Below are 17,346 nucleotides of genomic sequence, written 5' to 3'. Positions count from 1 at the left end.
AAGGCATGAATTATATCTTTATTTCTGAGCTTCGTGTCGCGCATGGCGGGTTGAAATATGATTGTTTGTTTGATGGGGTGCTATCCTCAGATAATAGCATGGTTTGCTTTCACTGTAAAGCCTTTTTGAAATCTGACATGTTGGCTGGATTCACAACAAGTGTAGATTTAATTTGGTGTATTGCATGTGTGATTTCATGAAGGTTTAATATTTATAGTAATTTGAATTTGGCGCTCTGCCATTTCACCGGATGTTGTCGTGGGGTTCCGCTAGCGGAATGTCTAGCTGTAACAGGTTTAAATCCAAGGGTTCACATACTTTCCCCACGGCATGTTCAATAAAGACGCGAACATGTGTAATTAGTTTAAGCAGACTGTTTGTCTATTGTTGTGACCTAGGTGAAGATCAAATTTAATGACCAATTTATGTAGAAATCCAGGTATTTCCAAAGGGTTCACATACTTTTTCTTGCCACTGTATGTCTATAGCAAAACACACATATACCTACCCACAGACTTGTCCGATTTACAGGGTCTCTGTTGCCACAGGAAAACCCAGCTGGCCACAGGGGAATATCTCAGGAAATGTCAACAGATGTACTATGGTATATGACCAGACACCTGTGTACATTTACTACTGAGTTACTTGTTTATTTCACACCTCCTCACCACCCAAGAGAAAGGGATGACTCAAGCTATAGCTGGACTCATCCTGGGCCCACTTTCTCGTTCTTGCTCTTTTTTTTCTCTATGATTCTCCCTCTGCCTCTCTCTCCCCCTTCCCTCTGTCTACTTTGACTGACATGCCCACCTGCATTGCTCGCTCTACATCTATCCCACCCATCTCCACCTCTTCTCCCCTACCTCTTAATGGTTCTGCTTTCTCCTCTCGGAAGTACATTTACTGATTACATTACAGGATTCTGAGCAGTGATTTTCCTTGGAAATGCATAATGTTGACATGAACTATAATTAACCCTTAAATGTGCTATAAGTGCTATGCAGGCGGGTAATGTGCTTAATGGTCAAAATATTAAAGAAAAGATTCTGACAGCAGAACTCTCTACTGATGACATCCTCTTCAAAGAGAGAAGAGAGAGTTTAATATAGAGCAGGAGGTTGGGAAGGAGACAGGTGCTGCATCTCAAGTCTCCTCTCCTCCTCGTTTGTGTGGGTGAAGAAGGTTCTAGTCCCTGAGTGCCAGTGATCACATGTAGCCACGCTGTTTATACCACAGGCATAGCCTACTCACGCACAATATACACACACTGTCCCAGCCTCCAGCACCATCCACGGGCATTGGATAAATCTGCCTGGGAGAACACACAGACATACTCACAGACAGAGGGAGTGTTTTATTTTACAGTGGATTCCCAGCTCTCAGACAGAAGCAGAGCTGGAATGTAGACTGGTCCAAAACTCCAGGCTGTTAACTTCATTCCTGGGAGCTCAAGTAAACCAATGAGTGGATCGATTTAATGGATTGAATAAATTGATAACTGAAATCAATCGACTCCTCAGTGCAACAAATTATTGGGGTACGACCGATTGATGGGCGAGTCCACCGTGGCTGACAGTCTGCATTGAACAGTCCACTGGTAAAATACTCAGCTGTCGCGCAGAGGAGCTGCGAAGAACAGTCAGAGAAGTCCAGAGACAGTCACTCGGACAAGGTAAGACGGTACTGGACCCACCTACGGACTAACTTACTGAAAGTAGGCATAGTTATAGACTCTGACTATTTCAGTTTATAGACAGGCATTTTATTTTTTTTTCACTGCAGGACTGGCCACTGTAGTCTATGTACGCAGTATTTCTGTGAATTTTTACATTGGAAGTGGAAATAAAGTGACGAGGGTCTATTTAATTGAACGTCACACACCGCATAACTACGGTATGTGATTTGGAGTCATTGATTGATTGGCAGTAAAACGTTTATATTTTTCCCCGTTAACGTCAGAGCGTTCTTCTGTTGGTCACCGGCTATTTCAGGTTAAAATTAGCTTTTTGGTCTAAATTTAAGGTTCGGTTTGGGCATAAGGTTAGCCGTGTGGTTAAGGTTAAGCCATTTTAGAAATAGGCGGGGTTTGGCCATAATTAAGACTTTGTGGCTTTTGTAGGCTAACTAGTGACGACCGCTATTTCAGACCCGTCAGCGGTTGAACTCTGACGGCACATGATAAAGACTGTAGAGGGATACCAGGGCAGGAGAGGGATATGTTCGTCTGATCTGCCGAAAAGGATCACTAGGAAACGTTTAATTTCGTCCCTCATCCAGTGTTTTTTGTCCGCAGCGCCGGCAACTGCCAGTTTCCACGGCTGTCATAGGCTAATTAAAGCCTATTAAAGGCTGTGTTGTGCCTCTGCATTTGCCAATCGATAGGTTCGATTCACACACAGAGAGAGAGAGAGAGTTGTTATTGTCTCTGGTGGAACTGCAATTGCTCGTGAACTTAGGCTCTAAAGCAAAGCCGTTTCTGTGTCTCGTTCTACGGTAGAGATTCACAGCGGCGTGGGCAGGTTATTTTGGCTACATGAAAAACCGAAACAGTAAAGCACCTAAATAACAACCATACAGAGGCCTATAGTCTACCATATGGTGTAGTTTATTCAACGAAGCTCGCAAGGAATGTAGGTAAGAGACTTTCTACTACACTGACAGGCGCATGGTCAGTGTCATTCAACAGCTCTGCAGTTTCACGAGGCTATAGCATGTAACCCCACTCACTGCGTGCATGTGTGTGTATACCTGTTGTGCTTGAGTGTGTAGTGCCAGATTTTAGGAAATTCCTCACATGCACAAACTTTGAGCTTTTGCTACACTGCCATGGCAACACAACCATACCACATTACTATAGGCACATGGCAAGTTCCACAAATATATCTAATCTGCAATGGGGAAAATACTTATATTCATTAGGATACTCCCCTATTTACTCACATAGGTGTGGGTGTCTCACCAGAGAGCCAGATGTGAGAGGTTGTTGCCATGGGGAAGGACTATTATAAAACCCTGGGCATCCCTAACCCAGTAACCTTTCTCACACTCTTCTTCTACCTCCAGAGAGCCAGGTGTGAGAAGTCGTTGCCATGGGGAAGGACTACTATAAGATGCTGGGTATTCCTAAGGGTTCTAACGAGGAGGAGATCAAGAAGGCATATCGCCGCATGGCACTGAAGTTCCACCCAGACAAGAACACAGACGCTAATGCAGAGGATAAGTTTAAAGAGATCGCTGAGGCCTATGAAGTTCTGAGTGACCCCAAGAAGAGGGTCATCTACGACCAGTTAGGAGAGGAGGGTAAGAGAGAGATGCTCACTATTCTGAGTGTGGTTGGTGTGATTTATAAGTGTCATGAAGTCTTCTATCTTTCTCTGTGTGTGTGTCATTGTGTGAGAGCGAGAACACTGAGCAGACTCTTTTCCTTATTTATCTGTCCTCCCTACCTCACCCTTCTGCCTCTACTGTCTGTTCTCTCCTGTCTGACTGGCTCTTTCAACAGTGTGTTTCCATCTCTCAGATAGGCCTGAATCCATGAGGTGGCAGAGATAAGAATGACAATGAGGTGGTGTGTGTGTTAAGCTGCGGGTAGTCTTATCAGTTTCTGTAGCAGCAAATCCTTTGCTAGACCACCCCCCCCCCCACCCGATCCTATGGGAACTCTCGCCCACGTGGGTTCTCTCTGACTGCTGCTTATGGCTCCAGGGCCTCCGCTCCTCAAACTCCCTCCTAACATCTCCATCTGGGTGGGTGTGTGTGTGGTGAGTGTGTACTCACAGCCCTGTCTCTCTCCCTCTGTCAGGTCTGAAGGCGGGGGGCAGTAGTGGTCAGTCTGGGGTTCCTGGTGGGTCATACCACTACACATTCCATGGGGACCCCCACGCCACCTTCGCATCCTTCTTTGGCGGCTCCAACCCCTTCGACATGTTCTTCGGACCGCACCGCAACCACCATAACCGCTCCAACGGCTTCCACTCCAAGGTCCACAACCACCACAATGATCATGACATGGAAACCGACTTGGATGAGGATGACCCCTTCACCTCTTTCACACACTTCGGCTTCCCCGGGGGGGTCAACGGCTTCCCTGGCAATGGCGGGGGCAGGAGGAGGGGAGTGAAGTCAGAACGTCTGGCGGGTTCCAGGAGGCAGCAGGACCCCCCAGTGATCCATGAGCTGAAGGTGTCTCTGGAGGAGATCTTCCATGGTTGCACCAAGCGGATGAAGATCACCAGGAGGAGGCTGAACCCCGATGGCAGGAGCAGCCGGACGGAGGACAAGATCCTGAATATCGTGATAAAAAGGGGATGGAAGGAGGGCACCAAGATCACCTTCCCTAAGGAGGGGGACGAGACGCCAGAGAACATTCCAGCAGACATCGCCTTTGTGCTCAAAGACAAAGGACATGCCCACTTTAGGAGGGACAGCTCCAATATCATCTACACCTGCAATATCAGTCTGAAGGAGGTAGGATCTGTCTGTTGCTCTGTCTGCCTGTCACTGTCTTTCTTTCTTACACAGCCTATCTCCACAAATACCTTCACAGAAAACTGGCTGCCTGTGGCATTGCTTTGTCCAGACTACAAAACACTTTTTTTTTCTCTCTGCCTCTTTCACTCTCCCTCTATCCACAAATACCTGACAGAACACTCACACAGAACTGGAGGCCTGTGGTATTACCCTGTTTAGACAATAGGATTTATTTTTTATTTTAAACAACACTCACTCTCTATCTACATCTAGGTTTTCACAAGGGAACTGTGTGTGTGTGTTAGTATTATTTTAGTAAGTGAGGATGTTCTAATAAAGTGCATCATCAGAAGTCACATCTCTCTCTCTTTCCTACTCACTCTCTCTGACTCAGAGCCTCAGGCACCTCTAACAGCAGTACACTGGTTGGATGGATGTTTCTAACACTAGTTTTTGGGCAGTGCCGGGAGATGTCTGTGTGCAGTTACACATCGGTACTGCACCTAAAAGGATCTGTTCCTCTAATGAATACACTACCTAGCTCATCACATCCCTCCAGTCTCTGTGGATTGAGTTGAGCCCTGGCTGGGCAGACTGAGTGCTGTGCAGAATATATCTCTGGCACTGCAGTGTGAGTGAGCATGGAGGAATGTGTTATCCCTGTGTGACAGGGCCACTCACACTCTACCCTGTCCTGCCTCATATGGCTTCCTTTATGATAGCTTTTTTTAATGAGCACAACAGTCGTTATAGTGCTAACTAAGTAATCTGCTGTTTAAACAGACAATAAAGCATTTATACACTTAGACAGCTCTCTTTTTTTCTCTTTCATACATGCACACACACCTACACAGAGAGAGAGCAGGATTGTGTAGTTAAGGTGGTACTCTGACAGACAGTTTATTTAATTAAAGCTCTCCATGTGTGCTCAGCTGTGACCAGCCTGTGAAATGAAACACTCTTTTATAGTTCCAATATAGCTGCCATTCATCTGCTGCCTATATTAATGGGCTGGCTAATAACAGATCCTCGAATGGTGCTTGTTGTGTACATATTAGTTTACACAAGGTGCTCAGATAGGCATGTTAACCAGTAGTCCTTACTTTCTGTCAAACAGTTATCTTAGTGTCACAAACTGCCATAAATATGTTTTAGTTATGAGAGTTAATGCATGCAGTAAAGAGGCAGTTCAGTTGGTGGAATGTGCAGTGTTAAATTACATAGTTGCTTTTTTCCGGAAATGCACAGATTTAGTATGTTAACTTCGATCCAGGGAAGGAAATAGACCAGAGGGAGGAAGGGGAGTTGTTGGAGGGAGAGCGTATTAGTGAACTGGGTCATCTGAATTAGTATCCAAAGCAAATACAGCTTTCATTTCTACTGCCAGGGAGCTTTGCTTCCAGCAGCTATGGGAGGTATGATTATAGAGTTCTGGCACTGGGCCTCTGTTAATTGGCTTCCTGGGTTTATACACTCTGTTAGCTGTGCTGGTTGGTTTTAAACTCTGTTAGCTGGCTGAGTTTTGGCCTTATGATAGCTTGGTTAGACCCTATGCTAGCTACGCTGGCTAGTTTCAGTCTCGATGTTCTACGTAGGCTTTTGGTCTAAAAATAACAGGCCCAAAGTTATCACATCTATAGAAGACAGGAATGTCAATGGGGGAGGTGTTGTTGTATTCAGACCTCTTGACTTTTTCTACATTATGTTACATTACAGCCTTATTATAAAAATGATTCAACTTTCTTTTTTTTCTTTTTTTCTCGTCAACACTCATACCTGTGTTAACGAGAGAATCACTGACATGATGTCAGCTGGTCCTTTTGTGGCAGGGCTGAAATGCAGTGGAAATGTTTTTGGGGGATTCAGTTAATTTGCATGGCAAAGAGGGACTTTGCAATTAATTTCAATTCATCTGATCACTCTTCATAACATTCTGGAGTATATGCAAATTGCTATCATGAAAACTGAGGCAGCAGACTTTGAAAATGTATATTTGTGTAATTCTCAACTTTTGGCCACAACTGTATAGGCTAGGCCTACTATATATATTTCTAAACTTTCCTAATAATAAGCATTTTACTTCTCTTTATAATAGGGCTCCTGAGTGGCACATTGGTGTAAGGCACAGCATGTCAGTGCTAGAGGCGTCACTACAGACACCCTGGTTCGCACAATAGGCCCAACGTCATCCGGGTTTGTCCCCACAGGAAGCTGTCATTGTAAATAAGAATTTGTTCTTAACTTCTTGTAACTAGGGGGCAGTATTTTCATTTTTGGAAAAATAACGTTCCCAGAGTAAACGGGCTATTTTGTCAGGACAAGATGCTAGAATATGCATATAATTGACAGCTTAGGATAGAAAACACTCAAGTTTCCAAAACTGTCAAAATATTGTCTGTGAGTATAACAGAACTGATATTGCAGGCGAAAGCCTGAGAAAAATCCAATCCAGAAGTGACTCGTTTTGAAAGCTCTGCGTTCCGATGCGTCCCTATTGAGCAGTGAATGGGCTATCAACCAGATTCTTTTTTCTACGTATTCCCCAAGGTGTCTACAGCATTTTGACGTAGTTTCACGTAGTTTCATTTGAAAAACACCTTGAGGATTGATTATAAACAACGTTTGCCATGTTTCTGTTGATATTATGGAGCTAATTTGGAATATTTTTCGCGTTTTCGTGACCGCAATTTATGGTCGATTTCTCAGCCAAACCCGAAGAACAAACGGAGCTATTTCGCCTACAAAAATAATATTTTTGGAAAAAAAGAACATTTGCTATCTAACTGGGAGTCTCGTGAGTGAAAACATCCGAAGCTCATCAAAGGTAAACAATTTAATTTGATTGCTTTTCTGATTTTTGTGACCAAGTTGCCTACTGCTAGCTGGACATAATGCTATTCTAGGCTATCGATAAACTTACACAAATGCTTGTCTTGCTTTGGCTGTAAAGCATATTTTCAAAATCTGAGATGACAGGGTGATTAACAAAAGGCTGTGTTTAAATATATTTCACTTGTGATTTTCATGAATAGGAATATTTTCTAGTAATATTTATGTCCGTTGCGTTATGCTAATTGGTGTAAGATGATGACAACGATCCCGGACACGGGATGGGGAGTTACAACAGTTAACTGACTTGCCTCGTTAAATATTTTTTAAATCAGGAGTATAGCTCACCAGGCTGGCATGAAAATGAACCATGGGAAAAATGTCCTCCATTCGCTATTTAAGTGCATAGATTACATGTATTTCTTCCCCCTGTTGAGACAGGTGCATGATAATGGTCCATTCTAATTCAAATTTCACACGTATTATTTAGTATATGTAAAGACGAGATTAAATCAAGACTAGTCTGATGGGTGACAATATTAGCCTATCACTTGTGATGCCCAGCATGCCTTTTTGAAATCATAATTGCACACCTCATGTAGCCTAGCCCATAGGCCTATATGTTTTGATAATGGTTGTCACAACTAAAGTGGCCAAATAACTTCTTAAAATTAAGCACATTAATCAGCTTTACAAAGGGTGTAGAGTAACTGGCATACATACACAGCACGTGAGTTTCAAGTTTGGGGAAGATCATTTTCACTATAATAATAGCATTATATGCATAATCGCATTTACGGTCACATTTGAGAATGGTGTTTTCCCGCTAATGGAACATTAGTGCTTATAGCCTACTTCCGTGTGCGTATTGCTGAGCTTATAATGTGAAGAAATAGCCTAATAGTTATTTTAAGCTAAAAGTTCTGATCTGTTGCGTCAGCCTCAGTGCTTAAAAAAAATAGGATGTGACTGGTTGTTTTCATTTGGGATCAGAATATGTATTTTTCCCACAGAATAGGTCAACTTTTGTACGATGGGGGATACTACATTGACATCCGCTAGTACTTTTGCTGTTCGTTAGGCCTACTCATCTTGTTGGCTGAAAAGTAAATGTGGACAGTTCTTCCAGTATCTTCAATATGCACCTTGGAATACATTTTTTTCATTTCACCTTTATTTAACCAGGTAGGCTAGTTGAGAACAAGTTCTCATTTACAACTGCGACCTGGTCAAGATAAAGCAAAGCAGTGCGACACAAACAACAACAAAGCGTTACACATGGAATAAACAAACACAGTCAATAATACAATAGAAAGTCTATATATACAGTGTGTGCAAATGAGGTAGGATAAAGGAGGTAAGGCAATAAATAGGCCATAGTGGCAAAATAATTACAATATAGCAATTAAACACTGGAGTGATATATGTACAAGTAGAGATAGTGGGGTGCAAAGGAGCAAAATTAATAACAGTATGGGGATGATGTAGTTGGATGGGCTATTTACAGATGGGAAATGTACAGGTAAAGTGATCTGTGAGCTGCTCTGACAGCTGGTGCTTAAAGTTAATGAGGGAGATATGAGTCTCCAGCTTCAGTGATTTTTGCAGTTCGTTCCAGTCTTTGGCAGCAGACAACTGGAAGGAAAGGCGGCCAAAGGAGGAATTGGCTTTGGGGGTGACCAGTGAAAAAAACCTGCTGGAGCACGTGCTACGAGTGGGTGCTGCTATGGTGACCAGTGAGCTGAGATAAGGCGGGGCTTTACTTAGCAAAGACTTATAGATGACCTGGAGCCAGTAGGTTTGGCGACGAATATGAAGCGAGGGCCAGCCAACGAAAGCATATAGGTCGCAGTGGTGGGTAGTATATGGGGCTTTGGTGGCACTGTGATAGACTACATCCAATTTGCTGAGTAGAGTGTTGGAGGCAATTTTGTAAATGACATTGCCGAAGTCAGGATAAGTGTGGGCAGCGATCGGTTGAAGAGCAGGCATTTAGTTTTACTTGCATTTAAGAGCAGTTGGAGGCCACGGAAGGAGAGTTGTATGGCATTGAAGCTCGTCTGGAGGTTAGTTAACAGTGTCCAAAGAAGTGCCAGAAGTATACAGAATCGTGTCATCTGTGTAGAGGTGGATCAGAGAATCACCAGCGGCAAGAGCGACATCATTGATGTATACAGAGAAGAGAGTCGGCTCGAGAATTGAACCCTGTGGCACCCCCATAAAGACTGCCAGAGGTCCAGAGAACAGGCCCTCCGATTTGACACTGTCTGAGACGTAGTTGGTGAACCAGGCGAGGCAGTCATTTGAGAAACCAAGGCTGTTGTCTGCCGATAAGAATGTGGTGATTGACAGAGTCGACAGCCCTGGCCAGATCGATGAATACAGCTGCACAGTATTGTCTCTTATTGATGGCGGTTAAGATATCATTTAGGACCTTGAGCATGGCTGAGGTGCACCCATGACCAGCTCGGAACCCAGATTGCATAGCGGAGAAGGTGGGATTCGAAATGTTCGTTGATCTGTTTGTTAACTTGGCTTTCGAAGACCTTAAAGGCAGGGTAGGATAGATATAGGTCTGTAGCAGTTTGGGTCTAGAGTGTCTCCCCCTTTTGAAGAGGGGGATGACCGCTGCAGCTTTCCAATCTTTGGGGATCTCAGACGATACAAAAGAGAGGTTGAACAGGCTAGTAATAGGGGTTGCAACAATTTTGGCGGATAATTTTAGAAAGAGAGGGTCCAGATTGTCTAGCCTGCTGATTTGTAGGGGTCCAGATTTGCAGCTCTTTCAGAACATCAGCTATCTGGATTTGGGTGAAGGTGACTTGGTCAAGTTGCAGGGCTGTGGAAATGGATAAGGATGTGCGGAGTTGCGTCCCCGATGTGTTGGTCTTCACTTGTTGTCTGTGAGAGACCCAATCACGTGATGGAGAGCCATGTGAGTGAGAGGTGCTTCGGCACACGCAGCCGGGAGAAGGGAATTATAATTATTATATTCAGCCCAAGGGCACCACCGCCACTGGCCGCAAAAGGCATGTATTTATTTAGGGGGCATTACGGCCACACAAAGGGGATGCTGCCGGGAAAATCGAGGCATGTCAAATTGTGAATGAGAGACTGGTGAAGTGTGTACAGCCTGCACAAATTGCCTTTCATGCAATTATTTTCAAATCATCGTTAGATTGATCATGCAGCCTTAGAATGTATTAAAAATCTTAACACATAGCCCAACATTTGTATCACAACTATAGTTACATTAATAACTCTAAATTAAGCATATAGGAGTACCTGTTTGTTAACCACTCAACACAATAGTCGCATGTGTGCACTCCCGTAAATCATTGAGAAAATATCCTTTCTATTTTATTGTTCAATTTCATTCTTCATAATATAAAATAATGCTACGGAATTCTAAGCAAACCTTGTCCTCAAAATGAACTAGTGCAGCCCACAGCCATAGGTCAGAGGCAGATCAGGGCCTAGCATAAGGACAACTATTCTGTTCTATTCTGTTCTTCTGAAATTGACAACATTTTCTTCATCTTCATATCATTCCCAATATTTTTATTTCTACTTTGCACATTCTTCCACTGCAAATGTACCATTCCAGTGTTTTACTTGCTATATTGTATTTACTTCGCCACCATGGCCTTTTTTTTATTACTTTCACCTCATTTTCTCACATCGTATATAGACTTGTTTCTACTGTATTATTGACTGTATGTTTGTTTTACTCCATGTGTAACTCTGTTGTATGTGTCGAACTGCTTTGCTTTATCTTGGCCAGGTCGCAATTGTAAATGAGAACTTGTTCTCAACTTGCCTACCTGGTTAAATAAAGGTGAAATAAAATAAAAATATCAGATTTCTTTAGACCTGTCTAAAATAAATAATGGATTTATTGTGATGGTGTAGGCTATATTATATGGATTTGAGACTTTTTCAAAAGTAGCTGTTCCAAAGATCTGCATTTGGCTTGTATGCTTTGCGTGGAAGCCAGCAGATGCTAAATGTGTTCGTTACCAAGTGGCTCTTCACGGGCCCCAAGTCCAGAACAGACTCTGGGAAACGCACAGTATTACATAGATACAGCCATAACTACATGAACTCTCTTCCACATCAAGTACCGTAATTCAAGTGAGCTGAGCAGTAAAATCAGGTTTTTAAAAAACTGATGAAACATCACAATGTTGACTGTGAAGAGACACATGCACTCCACCAGGCGAGTCTATATACGATGTGAGCAAATGAGGTGAAAGTAATTTAAAAAAGGCCATGGTGGCGAAGTAAATACCATATGCTCTGGAGTGTGAAGTCACGTATCCACCAAAAGCCCTGGTGTGCCCTAGAAAGCCTATGCAAATTATGATAGCCAGAACAACCCCCCCCCCCCCCCCCCTTCACAGCATTAAGGCTGCGTTGAGACAATTACTTATCAGAAGGCCTAGCTCAGTTAAACCCTACCGTTGAGTTGTCATAATGCTTCAGCAAATGTACATTATACCAGGGGCTTTGGTAGGCAATGTAAGTAACCTAATTTATGTCCAACTGCAGCTATTGTATGCAGTTATCATGTGCCTACAGTATGAACCAGATTTTTTAAAAGTCAAAGTATTTGGTTTTAAATAGATTTAAGTATCAAAAGTATGAATCATTTAAAATACCTTATAATAAGCAAACCAGATGGCACTATTTTCTTGTTGTTTGAAGTGTATGGATAGCCAGGGGCACGCCAACACTGACATCATGTACAAACAAAAGCTTTGGTCTTTAGTGAGTATGCCAGATCAGCGGAATTAGGGATGACCAGGCATGTTCTTTTGATAAGTGAGAAAATGGTCAAATTCAGTCTTGCTAAGCGTTTTAAAATGTTTTGAGTAAAAAGTACATTTTCTTTTGGAATGTAGTGAAGTAAAAGTTGTTAAAAATATGAATAGTAAAATAAATTACAGATACCCCAAAACTACTTAAGTAGTACTTTCAAGTATTTTACACCACTGCTTCTCCATATGACTGTTCTGTATCTTTGTTACAGGAGCCAGTGGCCTTGCCCTGTAACTGCAGGGTTCAAGCCCTGCTCTCTCTCCAGCTGTTCTCTCTAAATCAGGACAGTTTGACATTCGGTGTCAGTGTGGAGAACAGGAAGGAAACACACACGACACCCCATCCACACTTAGCAGGCGATCGCTAACTCTAGCTGCAGAGCTTTAAGAGGAACTTGACTTCTGATATTACAGAGAGATATGCTCTATGCATTGGCTTAGACAACATATGCATGTGATAACGCTTAGTGATAACAGTTTTTGGATGCCTTATATTGGGGGGTGGGGGGGGTTGAGGTCGTGGGGGAGGTTGAGGTCGTGGGGGATGGTAAACACCGAATGGGGCAGCTGTGAAATGGGACTGACACCTGATTGGCCAACTTGTAAGTACTAAACTGGAACACGCAATGAAATAGTATCATGTTATTAAATTGGGACTGAAATTGTAGGCCTAACTGCACTTAATCAGAGTTCGCACTTAGTAGTGGACTACATTATTTTGGTGCTCCCTTGTCTGAGCTGAGGCTTATAATTAAACTGGCCTTGGGTTAGCTGTCTGTGTGCCTCCAGCATCATGGCAACCTGTCTAGGTTGGAGTTAGTATGGTGTGCTGCCTGCTCTGGGTAGCAGTTGCTGGTCTAGGATCAGTTTAATGTTACTCTTACTCAATTTTAAGCTTGACAATTAGGGTGCAAAACTTACCTTATATCAGTGGCTATGGGACACTTCATCCTACTACTTTGGGTGCTCAGGTTTCATTCCTCGAACCCATTCTATTTCTCACTGCTCTCCCTGCATTCAATAGGCACTGTGATAAGAAGAAGAGACTGTGTCCCAACTATTTATGACCTCAGCTGATTCCTGTCTTCATTAGCTCTCAAAATGAGACCACTCTCCAAAATTAGCCTTCTGTGCACTCTATAACCTACCAACCCTATACAGGAACCACACACCTGGAAAGACTGGGAAACTGGTTTTAGTGTCAGAGAGGGAGTGATCCATTGTAGCTGATGTCATTCTGTTTCACTCTGAGTGCCTCAGTGCCAAATCATGCTATCTAATGTTTTCCAGCTGAACCTGTGTTCTAGACTGCTGAACTAGAACATATACTAGTGTTCTACGTCCATAGCTCCTGAAACACGTTATCACCTATCCTTAATCATTGAATTAACTAACAGCCGATGACTTTGTTTTTCATATCAGGTGTGAATAGAACATATGTACAACACCTTGATTTCCCAGAGGAACGGATTGAAGAACACTGTTGTAATGAACCAGTCATATAGTGAACATGTTTGAGTCGTATGATACAATAGTAAACCCTCTCATATCCCCCTCCCCCAGGCGCTGTGTGGCTGTACGGTGAACATTCCCACCCTAGATAACCGCGTCATCCCGCTACCCTGCCATGATGTCCTAAAGCCAGGGACGGTAAAGAGGCTGAGGGGGGAGGGCCTGCCCCTCCCTAAGAGCCCCACCCAGCGCGGCGACCTCATAGTGGAGTTCACGGTTCGCTTCCCAGACAGGATCCCTCCCCAGTCCAGAGAGATCATCAGACAACACCTGCCCCAGTCTTAGGACAACACCAATTATATTTTGAAGGGAAAGTTTTATTTATTTTCTAGGAATGACTGAAGTGCCAAGAGGAACTGCAGTGTAAGGTTGTTTTTATTATTATTTTTTATCTTTCTGCCCAAGCACACACACGGATATGGCGGAGTGATACGGAGGAATGGCTCGGCTCAGCTTTGGCTTTTACCAGAACTTTTCTTAATGCTCTTTTTTTTCCTACAGATTTATCAAGGGTTTTATACATCCCCCTGCCTTTCCTCCTCTTCGTATGGATGGGATGACAGGAACACTTTATTTGAAAGAGAGAAGATTGTCTAGGATTTTCCAGAGGAAAGTGGATTATTTTGTTTATCTACACCCAACCAGCAGCTTCAGTCTGTGCTCCCCTATTTTACCCCAATAATCTGTTTCAAATGTTTAATAAAGCATCATGTGTGAACTGCGTAGGTTATCTGCTGGACAAGGCCACTGCTACGACAGCAGCTACTACCCCCACCTCCTCCCAGTGCCTAACCAGTAACATAGTTTGGCAAGCATGTCTTCAGATTTGCTTGTTATAATTGCTTGTTGGTTTTAACATGGTGTACAGTTTGTTGTATCTATGTCTGGTCCAGACCATCTGACTGGCTGAGACCCCCAGCAGCCCAGCTGTGTGTAATCCACTATGGGTCATCATATTGGTACCTCAGGACGTTCATCTATAGGTGCTTTGCTCCCTGTGGTCTCTGTCTGAGGCTTTAATAACTGCCATTAAGCTCTCCACGACTCACTGAGGGACTGGTAAGTGCCTTAATCTGAAGACACACACACACGGCTCCCCCATTCCTACAGAAACCCTATGGACCTGTCAAGTACCAGGATTCATACTCAATGTGAATAACTATTGTAATGGCTGCTGGTGTCCACAGGATGAACAGAGAATATTATCATTTCTATGAACCTTTATAATAGGTTTTGTAAATGACTGTTTTGCTGTGGATCGTATACTGGGAGTGGCACTGTATGCAGTGCTTAATAAGGTCATGGGGTGAAATACATTCTGGTGAGGTGCTGCTACTCAGTACCAGTGTGTTTCAGCACTGCGGGACCTATCAGTCTGGCACGTAACATGATACATCTATTCAGGACTATCAAATGGAGACCCCGTCCACTTTTTGCCAGCTGTGATATGTGGACATTGAAGGAATCTGTCAGGACAGGTTGATACTGTAGTGGTTGTTCCCTGCCTATAGGTAATGCCAAAAGATACAGAATGGCAAACATCTGAGGAATTCCATCTTGATCTAATGATGCCTGTCAATCAGAGAAGCTGCAGGGTCTCTGGGCTAAAGTAGGAAGTGAGCATTGGCATGGTGCTGTGAATGTGTTTTTTCTACAACTTCTGTACTTTTGACAAAGTTTCATGTAAATTGAATGTTATGACAACCAATAAACCAAATACTGAGCAGTGTATTGGCCCTGTGTGTTTATGTGTAGCCTAACCCCACTCATCTGCTTTCACCTATCCATCCCTCCTGGCTCTGGTTACTTCAAGGACTGAAGGGAGGGATGACCAAATGCTTTCTTTATTTGTCCAATGATCTCACAGATTAGATATGCATACATCAGAACATCGGATCAGTTGGAGTGGGACAATATCAAGGATTAGTAGCAAATACATTTTCACGCTAATATTGAATTCTGGATAATTTAGTATGGTGTGTATATACAGTTGAAGTCAAAAGTTTACATACTCAGGTTGGAGTCATTAACTCTTTTCAACAACTCAAACTATAGTTTTGGCAAGTCGGTGAGGACATCTACTTTGTGTATGACAAGTTATTTTTCCAACAATTGTTTACAGACAGATTATTTCACTTATAATTCACTGTATCACAATTCCAGTCGGTCAGAAGTTTACATACACTAAGCCTCTAAACAGCTTGGAAAATGTCATGGCTTTAGAAGCTTCTGATAGGCTAATTGACATCATTTGAGTCAATTGGAGGTGTACCTGTGGATGTATTTCAAGGCCTACCTTCAAACTCAGTGCCTCTTTGCTTGACATCATGGGAAAATCAAGATAAATCAGCCAATACCTCCAAAAAAATTGTAGACCTCCACAAGTCTGGTTCATCCTTGGGAGCAATTTCCAAATGCCTGAAGGTACCACGTTCATCTGTATAAAGACCATGGGAACACGCAGCCGCCATACCGCTCAGGAAGGAGACGCGTTCTGTCTCCTAGAAAAAAACGTACTTTGGCGTGAAAAGTGCAAATCAATCCCAAAACAGCAAAGGACCTTGTGAAGATGCTGGAGGAAACGCGTACAAAAGTATTTAGATCCACAGTAAAAACAAGTCCTATATCGTTCAGCAAGGAAGAAGCCACTGCTCCAAAACCGCCATAAAAAAGCCAGACTACGGTTTGCAACTGCACAGGGTGACAAATATCGTACTTTTGGAGAAATGTCCTCTGGTCTGATGAAACAACAATAGAACTGTTTGGCCATAATGACCATTGTTATGTTTGGAGGAAAAAGGGGGAGGCTTGCAAGCAGAACACCATCCCAACCGTGAAGCACAGGGGTGGCAGCATCATGTTGTGGGGGTGCTTTGTTGCAGGAGGGACTGGTGCACTTCACAAAATAGATGGCATTATGAGGGAGGAAAATTATGTGGATATATTGAAGCAACATCTCAAGACATCAGTCAGGATGTTAAAGCTTGGTCGCAAATGGGTCTTCCAAATAGACAATGACCCCAAGCATACTTCCAAAGTTGTGGCAAAATGGCTTAAGGACAACAAAGTCAAGGTATTGGAGTGGCCATCACAAAGCCCTGACCTCAATCCTACAGAAAGTTTGTGGGCAGAACTGAAAAAGCGTGTGTCGAGCAAGGAGGCCTACAAACCTGACTCAGTTACACCAGCTCTGTCAGGAGGAATGGGCCAAAATTCACCCAACTTATTGTGGGAAGCTTGTGGAAGGCTACCCAAAACATTTGACCCAAGTTAAACAATTTAAAAGCAATGCTACCAAATACTAATTGAGTGTATGTAAACTTCTGTCAGTAGATCTGTCTCTAGATGTGAGGTCAGTAGACCTGTCTCTAGATGTGGGGTCGGTAGATCTGTCTCTAGATGTGGGGTCGGTAGATCTGTCTCTAGATGTGGGGTCGGTAGATCTGTGTCTAGATGTGGGGTCGGTAGACCTCTCTAGATGTGGGGTCGGTAGACCTGTCTCTAGATGTGGGGTCGGTAGACCTGTCTCTAGATGTGGGGTCGGTAGATCTGTCTCTAGATGTGGGGTCGGTAGATCTGTCTCTAGATGTGGGGTCGGTAGATCTGTCTCTAGATGTGGGGTCAGTAGATCTGTCTCTAGATGTGGGGTCAGTAGATCTGTCTCTAGATGTGGGGCCGGTAGATCTGTGTCTAGATGTGGGGCCGATAGATCTGT

At 43.3% G+C, this 17,346-nt stretch overlaps 1 protein-coding gene across 2 annotated transcripts; it reads left to right on the top strand.

Moving 5' to 3' along the window:
* The first annotated feature begins 1,266 nt into the window (after window positions 1–1,266).
* On the top strand, window positions 1,267–15,360 carry LOC139389478 (dnaJ homolog subfamily B member 5-like). 2 transcript variants are annotated; one of them, XM_071136267.1, is made up of 4 exons: window positions 1,267–1,672; window positions 3,064–3,300; window positions 3,803–4,467; window positions 13,683–15,360. In XM_071136267.1, the coding sequence occupies exons 2-4, from the start codon at window positions 3,090–3,092 to the stop codon at window positions 13,914–13,916; spliced, it is 1,110 nt and encodes a 369-aa protein (XP_070992368.1). In that variant the 5' UTR covers window positions 1,267–1,672; window positions 3,064–3,089; the 3' UTR covers window positions 13,917–15,360. The 2 variants fall into 2 exon arrangements, with proteins under 2 accessions (XP_070992368.1, XP_070992370.1); XM_071136269.1 differs by lacking the exon at window positions 1,267–1,672 and adding an exon at window positions 2,168–2,661.
* Window positions 15,361–17,346: the final 1,986 nt, after the last annotated feature.

Source organism: Oncorhynchus clarkii, chromosome 30 (genome assembly GCF_045791955.1).
Source record: "Oncorhynchus clarkii lewisi isolate Uvic-CL-2024 chromosome 30, UVic_Ocla_1.0, whole genome shotgun sequence".
NCBI classification, from domain to species: domain Eukaryota; kingdom Metazoa; phylum Chordata; class Actinopteri; order Salmoniformes; family Salmonidae; genus Oncorhynchus; species Oncorhynchus clarkii.
Note: the sequence above shows the minus strand (reverse complement) of the source record. Positions and strands in the feature narration are given on the sequence as shown.

Bases quoted from the DNA above. Each gene is read 5' to 3' on its own strand.
- LOC139389478 (XM_071136267.1), top strand. From the start codon at position 3,090: ATGGGGAAGGACTACTATAAGATGCTGGGTATTCCTAAGGGTTCTAAC. The intron at 3,301-3,802 runs GTAAGAGAGAGA...TCCCTCTGTCAG, and splicing joins CGACCAGTTAGGAGAGGAGG to GTCTGAAGGCGGGGGGCAGT. The intron at 4,468-13,682 runs GTAGGATCTGTC...CCCCTCCCCCAG, and splicing joins GCAATATCAGTCTGAAGGAG to GCGCTGTGTGGCTGTACGGT.